The sequence below is a fragment of the Anguilla anguilla genome, chromosome 13, assembly GCF_013347855.1.
Source record: "Anguilla anguilla isolate fAngAng1 chromosome 13, fAngAng1.pri, whole genome shotgun sequence".
Classification (NCBI taxonomy): domain Eukaryota; kingdom Metazoa; phylum Chordata; class Actinopteri; order Anguilliformes; family Anguillidae; genus Anguilla; species Anguilla anguilla.
Genome location: NC_049213.1, coordinates 12925628 through 12941897, shown reverse-complemented (window position 1 = coordinate 12941897; position 16270 = coordinate 12925628). Strand labels below are relative to the sequence as shown.

The 16270-nt window shown below is 47.1% G+C and overlaps 1 protein-coding gene across 2 annotated transcripts in view; it reads left to right on the top strand.

The window, feature by feature from the left end:
- LOC118211312 (low-density lipoprotein receptor-related protein 1-like) overlaps nt 1–16270 on the top strand; it is a 161802-nt gene that overhangs the window by 27366 nt on the left and 118166 nt on the right. For both annotated transcript variants that reach the window (XM_035388439.1, XM_035388438.1), the window contains exon 2: nt 2390–2512. In XM_035388439.1, coding sequence (XP_035244330.1) covers nt 2390–2512 — 123 coding nt within the window. The remainder of the gene's footprint in view (nt 1–2389; nt 2513–16270) is intronic.

Sequence of the window (16270 nt, the reverse complement as noted above, 5' to 3'; positions counted from 1 at the left end):
TCCTTCCCTCTTCCCTCGTTACCGGGGTCTTCGCTTGTCCTCCCGCTCTCCCGCGCCTTCACATTGATAACGCTCGTCTGCGACCCGGGCTCGCTGATTACATCACATTACAGGCGTTTAGCAGACGCTGTTATCCAGAGCGACTTACGCAACCTCGCTCAAGGGTACAACGGCAGCGTCCTACCCGGGAATCGAACCTATGACGTTTCGGGTACGAGCCCAGTTCCTTACCCACTGTGCTACACTGCTGCCCGCGGGCGCCACGTTAGCCTCTCGGTGGCAGGTGGCAGTGGGGGCGTGGCTTGCGGCGTTTTGGCTGCGTCTCGCTTTTGTTCCCGGAACAGAGGCGCGTTTCTTGGCCCGGCGGGATGGCGCATCTGTTGACCTTGACGCTTGAGTCCTGTTCTTTTGGACCCCTGACGCCTGATGTTGAACTGGGACTATTGCCAGTGGACCCGACCTTGATTCAGGGGGGCAATGCAAACACGCATTTTTCTGGAACTAAGCTGGCTGACAGTCAGCAAGTCAGTGTTCGGCTGGGCTGCTAAGCAGGCAACTTCATTTGAGCTCAAAATATTAATTGTCGACAATGAAATGCTGAGCGAACCCCCCACCCCCCTCAAAACAGCGGCATACGGTGACGAGTCATAACAAATTTACAATAAGCAAATAGCACACGTTTAAAAATTCTAACGCCATGTAGTGTCTGTTTTGGTGAGTTATCAAGCTCTGTCTGACATGCAGTGGAAATGGAAACTTGACTCATAACTTAAACGCAACACAGTTTAGAAATCCACCAATCACCAGAACGTAATGAAAACTACCGTGCTGGCAATGCAAAGGGGACATTTGGAGAGCTAAGGGAAACGTTTGATTGAAATCATGCCTTTGTATGTATACAAGCAGACAAATGATGGATTGCTGTAAAGTATAATTATTGAAGTGATATGCAACTGTACTGTGCCTGTCATTCCTTTCAAGTAAGCTTCAGTTGAATCACTGGAGTCATATACCGTGCAGAAGTGAAAGCTCAGTTTGATTGGTTGGTACGACGTGCGTGAACCTTAGCTATCACAATAGTAAATGTGCCTTATGTTACAAAACCAGTGTATACACAAGGAATGCCCTTTGGCTTTGCTGGCTGCACAGTGTGCTGGTGGATGCAGCGTGCTGCTATCCGTAATACTCCGCAGATACCCAACAGAAATTTACTTTCAAGGGAGGGAAACCAATCTTGCACATGTATGCTTTAGGAGCGTATGATGGCGGTCCTATTATAGAGGGTGAAATGTAGTGACAGTACTCAGACGCTGGGAAAACTGATTTGTGCAAAGAACAGCAATTTCTATTGTTATCAGACTTATGGAATCTATTTTCTAGCCTGGGTCTTGGTGCATTCCATCTGAGATGAGGTTATGTATAATGGATCGCAATCCACCATTGGGAATATTTGTTGGTGGTTCCAATAGTACAGCTCTTGGTGACAGTTTTTTTTTTCAGTTGATATTCTATTTCATTTGCTTGACAGACGATTAAACCCTGAGTCATTTATCAGTCTTATAAAATCATACAGCCAAAACAGACAGGTCATAAGCCATAAAAATTGAGAGTTCAGGTTCTGAATAACCATCATACTAGCCCTAACTAAAGTGCTACAGTTAAGTTACCACAGTGGATTTCAGAGGCCTACAATATCATTGGAATTTTAATTTAAAAGTTGTTTGAATTTGATCGGTCGTAAAATATTCAACAATTTAAATATTTCATGAAATTTATTTCATAAAATATTAATGTCAATAGCACTGCAGTCTATGCTCGGTGTCAAGCACAGATGACAGGACAGTTTGTACGAGTCACGATTGGCTGTGTTGTTTTCGTGAAGGTTTTCCATCGGGTACCTTGAGGAGGAAGATGCATTGGGTGTATTAAAGGTTTAAGCTTTAAAAATCAATGGGAATCCAAGATATCAGACTGAACATAAAGAGAGAATCCTCTGACCTGCCGCTGACAAATCCTCTGTCTTATCGAAGTGGCATCGAGACACTTTTGTTCCGAGCATCTTACAATGTATGAGATCATAAGTGCATCGGTCTCTGTTATATGAGCAGCGTGGGGATAACAGCAGACACCTGGCTAACTGCAGTGAGTGTGTATGCAACATCACAAAGCACTAAACAGGAGTTTACTATGCTAACAAATGACCATAAACAAATTGTGAATGCATAGATAATACTGAAAACTTCAAGAATTTAGCACGATACTGATGCCGGGCAGTACACTCAAGTGTCCTCAGTCGCTCGCTCACTCACTCACTCACTCGCTCGCTCACTCACTCACTCACTCACTCACTCACTCACTCACTCACTCACTCTCTTTTTCTCTGTTTCAGCTCCAAAGACGTGCAGCCCCAAGCAGTTTGTGTGTAAGGACCAGGTGACCTGCATCTCCAAGGGGTGGCGCTGCGACGGGGAGAAGGACTGTCCCGACGGCTCCGACGAGTCGCCTGACGTCTGTGAGTCGTCACGCCCGACGCACAAGCGCCCTGACGCACGCGCACGGGGGGGGGGGGGGATGTCGTGGCCACGCCAGGACAGGAAATTAAACGAACCCGTCGAGCGAGATGGTGTCAGTTATTACACCGGTGGAGGGAGAAGAACGGTGTTCATTTCCAAATTTCACACATACAGTTGATTAGATGAACCTGATGAAGCGGCCTTGATCAAAATTAGCATTTCGTATGAATAAATCACTAGGAGCCTTGAAACGGTTTGCCGGTACAATGTTCATTCCTCCACTTGCTTTGCTTTACTTTTCTGTGTGCGCAGCTGGATGTGCTTGTGTTCAGTTTTTCTTTTAGTCGGGTCTTTAAGCCGCCGCAAGTCTGCTCGTGGCATTATGAGGACACGCCACCCGAGATATTTGTAGAGTGTATGTGTGTCAAGTGTCCCCCGTCCTCGTTAGCTGGTACCCGTCTCCTGTGGGACAGATGAGCTTTAGAGTGTGGCAGTTAAGTGCTTAGCATTTCCTGTGGTGACATAAGAGCGACTCCCCTCCGTGTCTACCCCGTCACCTTGGTGCGCGTTAACAGCCGTCTCGAGTGTGTTTAGTCTGGTTGGCCGCCCGCTCGGCCACCCCCGCCCGAGCTCTCTCATTGGCTGTCCCGTCCCGCAGCGTCTCCCTGTTCCGTCCCACGGCAACGGGCGCTTACTCCAGTCTTTCGTTTCCACGAGATTCGTTCTCTCGTCTGGCCGGCCCCTTGGCTGTTTAAAGCCAAGTGTGCCCACCAGGTTCACAATGCGGTCTCACACAGGTGAGCCTGTGCTGTGATCCCAGTGCTATTTACTGTATCATTCATGCTGCTCACATTACATGAGTCTGGAACTCGGTCCAGCTAGGCTTGCAGCCAGGCCCATGTTGCTTGTGAGTAATTGCTGGGGAATTAATGGCAAATCGTTGTCAATGTAAACCCAAGTGCGGACAAAAGGCCCACTGTCAAAGCAGAGCAAAGATGTTCGAACTGCGACACAACTTTGCAGTAGAGATGTTTTCTGTCACGAAACTAAGCTGTTGCTTCCCTCCCACCCGGTGTTCATTCACTTTTGTCTCTTGTTTTTGCCAAAACTCTGACAGCTCAGCTCAGACAAGCTTCTTCCATTTTGCAATTTTCCTGTTCTCTCCTCAAGTCAGATTTTGATTACAATGGGTTTCCCTCGTTTCTGACCCAGGAAAAACTATTACTTTTCTTAAACAGTATGAAGGAATAAACACTGGGAAAAATTCAGAATTGTGTGCGTGCATATAGAGTGGAAAGGGTGGAATATAAGGTGGACAGCCCGAGATGAGTATTTGTGTGTGTGTGTGTGTTTCACAGGAAGTCTTGGTTGTTAGGGTGACGTAGCCAGTAAAATCTCTGAAGCCCAGATGTCCGCCACCCTCTCCCTTAACCTTCTAAGTTTTTCCCTTCCTTTTCTATTTTTGTTTTACTTTGAAGCTCATCCTGGTAAATAAAGGGGTTATAATGTCAGTTTGCACAGTATTATATACAAACCCTTCAGTTAAATCATTAACCAGATGTACCTAATGTAGTTCCAGAGTAATGCTCGGAGGAGTTTGAGGCATATCCTTTAAATAAAGGGATTGCTTGACAAGGGGCAGGTCTTGAAATGCATGAAAACAGAGTATGTACAAATGTATGATTTTAATAGTAAATACAGCTCAAAACCAAGACCTTTCTTAAAAAGCAAAGTCGGGGAGAAGTGGAGAATTGCAGTGTTCGCAAATTGCCGCGTCGCTTCTGATAATGAAAATTGATTTATCTGCTAACCCTCAGAAGAGGTGTAGCAAGGGTCCTCCTGTGTTTGAATTCAGCCGCAAGCCTCTCTGGGAAAATGGAGCCTAATTAGATTTGCATGCTGGGTAGAGGCTTGCTCCGCTTGGCCACAAAAACAATGCAACATTTCATCCACAAGAGATGGCCTTCAGACACATCTGCCCAGCCCTGTCATACCCAATTATGCAATTTACAAAGTTTATCTTGAGGAAACCAGATTTCTTTCTCTTTGAAAGGAGGGAAAAATGCCACTTCAAATGTTTAAAAAATCACAGGGAATAACAGAAAGGGGCCTAAATGGTTTTCCCGTGTTGAGAAATTGCAGTCGAGATCAGAAGATTTGAAAGAATGTCTGTTGGTGGAAAAGGGAATCTAGTCTTAGGCTCTAGGGTCGGCGTGCTAGTCATAGCAGAACTTGCACATTTGGAGAAGAGCGAGGAGAAGAGTTAGGGGAGGCTCAGTTGGTCTAGACGAGGGAGGGGGGTCGGAACGGGGAGAAGCTGGAACTGTGTCAGTCTGGAAGTTATTAAAGGGCCTGCTCTGAGGGACGGACGAGCCTGCTGTTTTTTCCATCGAAGCGGTGGAGCGACTGGTGCCCCCCCCTCGTCCCCCTCACGCTGAAAAACATCACGGAGGAGCCCCACTGCCAGCTCTCCAGGGGGCGGTCGGCGAATGCACCCCACCAAAGAGCTCTGAGCTGACCGGTGGCCCGGCATGACGGTGGGGGGGATTTGGTGGGGGGGGATTTGGCGATCGTTGTGTGACAGGTTTCCTGCTTTGATGGGAGCAACCTTCCTCTGCAAGCAAGGCGGGGAGAAGTAATGTCTCCGTTCAGAAAGCATCTTGCTGATTCATTATCATTTTCAGTAAGAATAACCTATAAAAAGCGGTAAACTAAGTCAGGCAAAAAATAGGCTATTTATTTTACAAATATTTGGAGATCCAAAGTCTATGATTGCTCAGAAAAGCACAAACGACCACTAAACATGGTGCCTTGGCTTATACCTGGAGACAGGTGCGTGCAATGTGTTTCGGCCTCAGGTAGCCAGGAGAATTTCCCACAGGATTGAGCCATCTCCCCCTGAAAAGAAGAGATGGGTGGCTGAGCTGAGCTCTCGGAGAGCAGGAAGACTTTTCTGTCCCAAATTTGCTGTGGCTTGAGTGTTGACCTAGGCCTGATGTTGACCCACCGAAAACAAGAACGGCGTTCAGGAAAGTTTGGGGATTTCTCGGAGGCCGAGGTTGTTGTTGCTGGCACCGCGGAGCTGTGCCGCTGTCGTGGGCGAAAATGCCGGAGCGCCCCCCCCCCCGTGAGGAGGAGCCGGAGCGGAGACAGACAGGCTACGGGAGAGACGCTAACGCGCAGGCCGCTTTTGCGGACGCGCCGGCGGTGTAAATTTAGATCCCGGTCCCAGCTGCCGTGTCGTTTGTGCGCGCGCGCGCTGGCGGCCGGGAAGCGAAGAGCGCTTCCCCAGCGCGGTCCCGCAGTCCTGCTGGGATCAGGTTGAGTGCCGACTGGGACTGTGAGCTCCTGGAAGTGGGCAGCACCCCAGCGTTCGCCCAAACTCCCAGCGCGGGACGCCCGGTCGCTCCGGCAGGGGGGGGACGGGCAGCTGCACAGGCGTCCCCGATTGGCCGTCTGCCAACTCCGCCGCCGTCGAGCCCCCGCCCTGGTCCGGGAGGCCAGTCGGGGGGGAACCCAACGCTCCCTCGCCTGTCCCAAAACCCCAGGGGCGGGCTCTAGGCGCGGAGGGAGGGGACTGGCCGAGCCTCACCACCACCCTGCGCCTCGTAAAACATGACATTTCTTTTAGTTTTTTTTTTTAACGTCTTTTACATCGTTTACATCTCTTTTGTAGGGCGACGTTAACAGAAAGCGCGCTCAACGAACTGTGCTCAGCGCTCATCAGAGAAACAGTATTTCTTGTTTCGCCACAAATTAAAAACGTCACCAGTTGAGAGTTTAACACAGCAGCGCCTTGCAGCGTTTATTGAGCTGTGGCTGAGCTGTTTCGGAGGTGGGCTCGCGGAGATAAAGGGAGACACATCCTGTCCTTGCAGACTATTGAGAGAGGGGGGCTTTCATTCTCTCTTTCTTCTGAGTCTCATCATGCACTTTGGGTGGTTTTTGTTGACTGCGGAAGAGGGACCTGGACCCCCCTCTTCCAGTTTGTCACGAGGGGGGAGGCCTTACCTCCGCACATTTTACGGGACACTTAAAGAAAAAAAAATGGACAAATATTTTGACCCCCGTCGCTCTGTTTTTCAGAAAGGGGTTTATTGCGCCCCTGCAGAGCCCCCGCTATGAGGGGGGGGGGGGGCCGGCATCGTAAACGGGTCGTGAATGGCGGGAGGGGTCTCTCCCGAAAGCGTAAAGCTCCCTCCCCTCTCCCAGGGGCACAGTGACACGCCGTTTCTTAATCTTGCCCCCCCTCCCCCCCCCCCCCACCTCCGTCAAACGCATTTAAGCGCAGTTCTGATCCAGACTGCAATTAGCAGAGGAGTGAAGGGAAAAACAGGCTGCGCTTAGCCTCCTTTTTCTTTTTGTTTTTCCTTTTCCCCCTTCGCAGCGAGCCTCTCCGGGGCTTTCACAAAGGGCTGTTATTATGGTCTGTTGTTGCGTAAGGTGATTACGCTCCTGCCCGCATGGGAGCAGCTGACTCTGTGTCAGTTGGACCAGTGTTACGGATCCGAGGAGGAACAACAACGGGCTTCACGAATGTTACTCTTTCGGTGCACGACGTAATGGAAGCTGCTGCCGTTGAAACGCAAGTGTATATGCAGCATCCTTTATGTGTGTCTGTATTGCCCATACCATGCGTAATAACACATGAAACCTTATTTGTATTGATATAGTTTTAGTAGATTTATATAGTGAATTACATGCCTACATGCAGTGGTTTGTTTTTAAAAGTTTCAATATATATTTGGCGCACATTATAAAATCTATCAACCTCTGCTATAATTACATGGTATAGGCAATAAATATTGCCCTTATTCGTGCACTACATTTTGGTAGTCTGAATTTTAAGAACTACCACGTTAAGTTCTTTCTCTAAAGCACTCTTTTTTTTTGGTTGAGGGACTTTCTTGCTGCGCACATGGTAACCACACAGTAGCGCACACACCTACACACATACATATACGCACGCACACACACACACACACACACAGTAGATAACCATCAGCAGCAGTTATCTAACATGAAAGATTCAAACTGCTGTCAGCTGTGTACTTCCTGATTGCCTGTCTGCAGGCGTGAGGCAGCCACTTGTCTTGTACTTTTTTTTTTTTTGATCAGGGAGTACGTGCCACTGTTGATATGGCCAGGATCTGAAATGAGATATGATAGAGGCTCATCACAGGAATGTGAGAGTGAGGTCATTTGTGCACTTTGAACCCTTGCAAACTAACATTTGGTTTGGGTTCCAGTGTTCCTTCTGGACTCAGAACCTCACTAGTTTCAGGTCCCCTTGTAGTCTTATGGGCTCCAAACTTTCACACAGACTAATTGTAAATTATAAATGATAAACCTTAACTTACCACATCAGTTAAAATAGTGTATTTTTTGCTGAAGTGGCACGGTGCCATATGCCTTCAAATTCTTAAAAGGAGCATAGCTTACTAAGATTTTTTGAGCGTGGCTTAAGCATCTCAGTGAGCTACACAAATTCCGCCCTCTTGCATGAATCCCATCCACATAAATGAATGACATTCACACTAATGAGTCTTGTCCAGATTAACAAATCCTGTGGACATAAATGAATCTCTTTCACGTAAATGAATCGCCTCCCTGTAAACGAATCCCTCCCTCAAGGCAGCGCAGATAAGCAGCTAGTGCCCCCAGAGTTCTCTGTGACCGTGAAAGTGGAACAGTGGGGACTCAGGAGTGGGCGAGGGTCTGTGGGTTTCACCTTCAGCATTGTGGACTTTTCACAGCAATGAATCTTCTTAGAAAAGGGAGCGTATCCGCCTTGAATAGAGGAAAACCTTATTGCCCAGATGACCTCTCAGCTGTGGCTCTCGTGTGTGTGTGTGTGTGCGTGTGTGTGTGCGTGTGTGTGTGAGTGTGTGTGTGTGTGTGTGCGTGTGTGTGTGTGAGTGTGCGTGTGCGGCTGCATGCATGTATGTCGCATTTGTGTGCTTTTCTCAGCACGTGTGTGTGTTCCCATTCGTTCCCCGTGTGCGTGTTATGTCTGTGAGTGTGTGTGCGCGCACGCGCGGCTCCCTCACCTTAATGGACTAACGGGCGAACGGGAACGTCAGGCAGCGCGTTCTCACAGACTGCGTAAACACCCCACGCGGCGTCCGCCTTATAAACCTGCCACAACAGAGCGGAAAGCACGGCTGCTCGACTTAGTCTGGCCCTTTGTTTTTTTTACATGGATCCATGGGCAAACAGCAGTTTATTTGTTACTGTAGTCCCCAAGAGGGAATTAAAGTAAGTAATAACAGTAATAATAATAATAATAAAATAATAATAATAATAATAATTTGAAGTGATGATATGAGGATTATTAAAACACGCTTTTTTTATTAGCATGGAAACACATTTATACATCCCCCCCTCTGAGAAGGTGGTGAGTCAGCTAGGGCGCATCCAGTTTTGCAACTTCAAATCTCGCCTTTCATTTCCGACGCTTCTGACACTGACGTAAGCACTTCAGGAAGCGAAATCACAAGCCAGCAAAAGATGATTTGTCCCCTTTCCTCTATTTCACGTAGCTCAGGAGAAATTGGCGAAGAGGCTGCAGAGGGCCAGTCATGGATGGCTGTTGAAGCCCTGACGCGCACTTCAGTCTCAGCCTATATCCTGCAGCTTCCATTTTGAAGTTTTTCTTCTTTTTCTGGGTTTGTTGTGCTGTGTGTGGGTTTTTTTAAAATCCATGCCTCCAAGGTAATGGTATTTACTGTGCATTTTGTGAGACACTGGGGAAAATGAACTGCTCACGGGAATAAGTCTCGTTAAAACTGTGTATGTAAAACTGTCTGTATGCAGAGCCTATGAATGCAGAACCGAAAGGGAGTTTCCTCCTTGATGAGCACCAATACCAATTATTTATAAATGGAGGTCAGCTCTTGGCTTCCCTTTTTTTGCAGGTTCAGATAAGGGAGGAGCCTGAGTGTTGTTGTGCGCATTGGCATTACATTACATTACATTTAGCAAACGCTCTTATCCAGGGTGACTTACACAACTTCTTTTTATTTATTTTTTACATTGCATCCATTTATACAGCTAGACATGTACGGAAGCAATGCAGATTAAGTACCTTGGTCAAGGGTACAACAGGAATTGAACCTATGACTTTTCGGTTACAAGCTCGGTTCCTTACCCTCTATGCTACACTGCCGCTGTGGTCACTGGCTCTTGTGTTACTCAGGGTGGGGTAGGGAGGGGTGGGGTGGGTTGGGGGGTGCTAAAGCCTCTTTCCAGATGTTTTCTCTGAACCCCTTCATTGACCAATGGGGAATTTTAAAAATGCACTGTCAGGATCTTTAAAAAACTTGTCAAACAAAGCTACCCCTTTGTTGGGACTTTTGGGTGTTTATAGCTCTTTAATGAGAAAACCAGGTTGGGTCACACCTTTGGTGGACTTTTTGGGAATGTTACCGTGTCATGCACTGCATTCCTTTCTCACTACTTTTTCTTGTCTTAAGTTAAATCACTCGGTCTATAGAGGAGAAAAATTAGGAAGATATTTAGTAGTGTTCATTAGCCAGGCAGCTTTGAGTTTCACCTGGATGTTTCCAGTAACCTGCTTTGACAGCAGCCAGACAGAGAGCTCTTCCTGTTTTCGGGGCAAGGGAGGCCAGCCTTGTTCTGTTCTTCACTTGCATATCTGTCAAATTCGTTTTTTTATGAAAGGGAGTTTGTTTTAACCCATTAACCTCCCAATGCGGAATGGCCAATTACGTTCCTTGTTCCTGTCCCGTTGCAAGACCAGCGGGGCACATTCTGCTAGCCAGCATTCCCATTCACCATGCGGTCCACCAGCTGAGCTGTGCGGCTGGACCTCAGGCGTCTGATTGGCCAGAGGAGGCCGGAGAAACCTTCCTGATTGTGACCCCCTCCTTCCTTTGGCGACGCTGTTGCCAATCTTGCGTCTCCCTGCGGGACGCCTGACCGCAAATCAGGATTAGGTTCTGGAGCGCGGGGGGGCGTCGCCGCCGAGAACACCGGCCAATCAGCTGGAAGCCCCGCTGAGAGGCACTGAAATTGAGTTTTCGTGCTTTATTGTTCATTAGCCCTGTTAAGCGGCATCTTTCAGGGGGCCAGATTCTTTTAGAAAACAGGGTGTAACAAAATAAGATATATTGCAAGTATGCGTGAAAGCAAAAGATGGTGCCTTCTTAATGCATGAAAATGACTTCTTATTTTGCGAACAATGGGAGATGAGCGTGTTTAGCTGATGCAGACCCCAACGCACTCCCCGGGCAGTGAAATAGCCCTGTTCCTCATAATATCCCTTGTGTCGGGGGAAACTGTGTGGTTGGCTGCGACCGCACTCTCTGTGCAAAGCGTGATGTCACCCACTCTGACTGATAAGGGCCCTTGTCCTGGGCATTGATTCCCAGCTTTTCTGTTGTTGTTTTTGTTGTCCTTGTTTTGTCTGGCAGACTGTCTGACGTCCTTTTTCCAATTACCGCTTCTTTATCTTGCTCTCTCTCCGCTCAATGGCCAGACCTGGGAATGGAGATGTGGGAAAATTGAGGCTTATTCTGAATTCGGAAAACCGTTCACAAGCCAAAAAGAAAAGTGGTTAGTTTTTTTTGGGGGGGGGGGGGGGAATGTTTCGACCTAGGGTGGCCAACCCTGTTCCTGAAGAGTCACAGCTGCAGGATTTGTTTTTGTTTAAAATGTGATTTGCAACCAAGGAGCCACTTGAGGTGTGCGAACTGAGCAATCAGCTGCTTCAGTCTTCCTTTTCTTAATTTACATGCTGAATAGCAAGAACGGACAGACCCTGATATAGTTTAGATACACTACAACCTTTTTGGACCGTGGACACCGCTGTAGTGTAAGGGGGGCGTGACCCCCTCTCCTTCACTTGAGTAATGAAGTTCAGCATAAATTTCAAAGCCCTCCCCTCACATGCACACACACACACACACACACACACACACACACACATACACATACACAGATTTTGAGCAGCAAAACAGCAAAGTGGCAGCGTTTTAGCATGTCCAAAACCTTTCCAATCATATGTGGCTGGAGCTGTCTGGCCCCTCCATTACTGATGATGATTGTTGCATGTTTTTTAATCATAATGATAGTCATCAGCGCCATGCTTTAATCATATCGACTTTCTTTAATTTTTTTTTTCTTTAATCATATCTGATGTGGTAAACATTCAAACTTCAGGGGCCAGGAAGTAAAATGCATTCAAGGAAAAAAAAATCACATCACATGAGAGCATGATCAAATTGCTGGGTCAACTTTTTCAAAACCGAATGATGCCATTTACTTCCTCATTTATAATCTACTTCTTCTTTTGCAACTTGCAATGCACCAGGCTGGATTTTTGGAAGGGCACTGAGTCATCAAAGTGAGAATATGCCAGTTTTACCGGCAACGTGTTCGATTTTATTGAACATTGGCATTGGGCTGAGTTGCGTAACGTTCTCCATCCAATGGGCAGCCTTGCATTCTTGTTTGAGTAAGCTGCGCAACATGGCAGAGAATTAAAGATAATTCTGGTCTTAAAAATATTTTAGCAGTGAGTTGTAAGGGAAGGAGGGGAACTCTGGGGAGTTTCGGAGTTTATTTGAAGGAGAATCCTGACATTAGTGCCGAATCCTGGCTGCCGTGCTGCAATTTGTCTGATTGTTTCGGGACTCATGTCAATATAAGAGCATTTTCTGCTTGTCAGACCTCTTTCCTAGTAGTTAATCCCTTCGTAGGCCACTTTCAAAGATTCACATACAAGTGGTGAATGTTGAGAAATTGTTACGATTATTTACTTATTTGCATCATTGCCCCTTTGTCAATGGCAGTATTCACATACGCATTGAGTTAAGCGTTGGAAATATATGTTTTTCCAACACTGAACTGAACATTCGAGGTGGGTAAAATGTGATTAGTCCTCTGATACTCTTATATCTGGGACATTGAGTGTCAGAGGACACACAGATACTGTACGAGAGCTGGCTCTGATTGGCCAGTTCATGTCAGTTGATGTCTGTCATTGAGCCCCCGGTGAGTAACGGACGGTGAGTTGCTGAAGACCCGAGTAGCACAGACTGGATTAAACCCGCCGTCTGCCCAGGGGAGGAAGCTAATGAACCCAGACTCAGTCTAGGAGTGTCATGAGCCACAATCATCGTATGGATATTTAGGCTATACCTAGCTAGGACAAAGCCTAGCGCCTCTTTTTTTTTAAGGGTGCGGAAAGTTGTGAAAACTTTTCACAAACGAATCCTTAAGACCTAATCACAATCTTCTTCAATTTTTTTGGGGGAAGAACATTTAGCCATTCGTGCCTTATACGGCTCACTGCAGCGTCGTGTACAGTTGTGAGGGTTGGGCTCAGCTGGTGCTTGTGTCGAACGTCTTTCCTGACTGATCCCTTTTTTTTTTTTATGAAACAAATCCTCAACTGTCAAAAGAAAATCGTAGCAAAAGGGAAAGAATCCGGATAAATTTTATCAAAGGCAGCCGCAGGAAGTGAGACCGCAGCTCCCCTCTGTTCTCGGCCTGAAACGGGCACAGCGTGAACACGCATGTGAATGAGTGAAGTCAGTGCGCTTCCCCCCTCCGTCAGACGGAGCGCGTGCATTTGATCTGACATCAAGTTTAAAGAGTCACAATCCAGTGCAGGCATTCATGATGCTTATGAGAGAAAGCCCTTGGAAAGGAATTAAAATTTTAGGTCCCTTCAATTCAAAGAGAGTTTGAACTTTTTGTTAAAGTGTGCACATATGAAAACACTGTACCTCTGACTGTTTTGCCTTTCATAATATCCTATAATAAAAAGGGTAGATTAAAATTTTTTTGACCGCTAGTCATTTCTGAGATGTTACATTTGGGAGCGTGGGGGGTGGAGCTAGGAAACCCGAGACATCGTCTAATCTAGTCTGGACATCTCCCATCTAGTCCATCCCTCCCTCTGTATCGGCTAAGATGCCTGAGCCATCTGAAGGTGGGGAGGGAAGTGACCGGGATCGTTAAAATGGCGCGCGCATCGTTCAATCGACAGGTTCCCTTGTTCGGAGACGTTTAGACGTCAAGCAGCTTTTGTGCGATTGAGTCATGGGAATGCTTGTTTTTTTTTTAAACGTAAATCTCCTTGTGCGAAAGCCCCCCCCCCCCCCCCCCCCATATAAGCGGACGATAGAATGCCAAGAGTATTTTATCTGGGAAAGCTTAAAGACATAATCTCAGAAAAACTTGGTCAAGCGGAAAGGTTGCGTACCATAACCTTCCTTGTCAACCATAGTGACTCTAGCAAAAAAAAAACAACTGTGGTGTGGTGTTCACCATTAGCATTAAACCGTTAGCTAGTCGCAGTAATTGGACTGACAGACATTTGGAATTAAATTCATTCCACCGTGTCTTATACAAAATGTCCCCCCTGTGTCTTTGTGTTGCCTCATGTTTGATTTTGTTGGAGCCGCACATGGCCGATGAAAGCAAGGGAGAAGTGTCTTCAGACTTCTAGCAAGCTTTACATTTTTATAGAGGCGGAACCAGCTTTTATATCCTGTTTTTTTTTTTTTGTTTTTTTTTGCGCCGTGTTTGCAACATCCTCCTTCGATAAGAGCGGTAGCAGACAAGCAGACGTTTCCCTCCAAAAGTGCTTTGCCAGCTGCTGCTTCTTCTCTTCGCCCTGCCGTCCGCTAGCCGAGCTGCGCAGTCGGTGTGCCGGGGGGCGAGGGGGCACAGGTGGGCTGCGGGGGGCCCGATCGACCCGAGACCTCGCTCTGACACGGGCGGGTTCCAGCCTGCTGACCGAAGCCCACCCTTCTTGGGCGTTGCTGCGCCCGTTTTGGGCTGCGGACTTGGCGCTGGCTTGCTCGGGAATTGATTTAGGTCTGTGGAGCATTTCGTACTGGGATCCGGTGCTTTAGTGCAACATGCTTCTCGACAGCCCTTAAAAAGCCTGGTCATTTCCCTGTGTAGTTTTACAGACTCTGTATCTCCTGTTAGGTGTTTCATAGTGCATTCACCTTGACTCTTGGTGAAGATGTGCTAAGCCTTTTGGTTGCATAGGGGTTAAATATGGTTAATTTCATGAGAAACTGTTGTTGGAGTTACTTACACTGTACTCCAATGCTAATTGTATTAAGAACATTTGTTGTATATTCTCTAAAGTCTGCTTTTATGGTACATATGCCTTAAATTAGCTAAACTTACTGGAAATAATAGGTGTGGTTCATATTTTGCATAAATTACTGTTAAAAATTGAAGCCGAATGAATGTAAGGAGGTTGACCAGGTTTGAATATCAGTGTCAGTGTCAGTTTTATATCTGTTTTGCCTGTTTATCCTGAAACGGTCTTCATGTTGTTCCACTCAGTCAGGATGACACTGGGCGTCTGAGGCGTTCAGTGGAGCAGCAGAATGGATGTTTGTTGATGTCTTGAGAAGTGTGATAGGGTATTGTGCGATGGTGTGTGTGTGCATACAGAGATAGCTTTTTCTTGGATTTGCAGAAAACTGTGGTTGTCACAGAACACTCCGGAAGGAAAAGGCTGTCATTTCTGAGAGGAAACCGGCACTAGTAAAGAGCCAACAACTTCCGGAAGTTAGAGCGAGGGGTCAGAGGCCATGACTAACCCCCCCCCCCGCCACCCCCCTCCATCCACCCCCGCAACACCACATAGCATGCCTCTTCAACTTCCAGTGACTTTTCACCTCTATTTATTTGCCTGGCCCACCATTTCAGAAAGACCTTTAAAATTGCGGCCTACCAACAACTTGATTATGCAATTCCGGCATGGCCAACCCAGCCACAGTGTCTGCTGGTTTCTGTTTTTAGTCTAAATTCAGCAACAGTAACTGCTGAACTAGTGAAACTGTGTTTGTGGGGAAAAAAACATCTTTATTTGGAAGCCATAGTTTAGACGGAACCTTAAATTGTTTGAATCTGGGCCAAGTCAAAAACTAGCTAAACTCACAAGCTGGTGACTGAGCACACCCTTGTCTTGGGAGGGGGTCTGGGCTCCCGATCGGGAAATGGGGACTCCAGCTGGTTCCACCTCCAAGCGGTTTGTTGCGGATTAGGAGAACATGGGATTGTTTAAGTGGGTTTTTTTTTTGTTGTTGAAAGAGGCAAGTTTGTTGTTCTTCGAGAGCCGGATTTAGTTTCTGCTTTCCTTGTTTCTCTGCCAAGCTGCTGGAGACAAAGCCCCCTCGGGCATGGTATGTTTGTGAGTTCGGTGGTGTGGAGGCCTGGCAGGTGTAGCCTGGGTAGGCCGAATCAGAGAGCCACTCGATCTACCCCTGGAAGAGCTGGCACACCCGGAATCTGCCACCCGGTCGTGATGTCTGGAGAGCTCGTGACAACCGGGCCCCTGTTTTGACAGTGGTTTAATCATCAGCAGGACACCCCCTCGGGCAAACGATGGGGCAACTTGAAGTTTGTTGTGGTGCCATAGCTAAATGCTGCGGTTTCATTTTATGTCTCTGGAAACGAAAACACCCGGATGCGCGTGTTGAAAAAAACGTGCGCATAAAATAGGAACCCACAGACCTAAAGGAAAACAACAAGCAGAGTAAGTCCAGGAATGCATGGCTTGGTGCAGTCAGCCCAGGCATCACCATAGCAGATGTAACAGTGCTTCTGGTAGTTGGCTCATCATCGCCAAGCTGATTTCAGTCACGTGTTGGATCTTCTGCCGCTGAAAAAGGAAAATTAAAGTCCTTGTTATAAGTTCAGAAGAATTCAGAAGCGGCATGCTTTGTTAGGGCCCCATTTTGTGGGGGGGATTCAAGCCT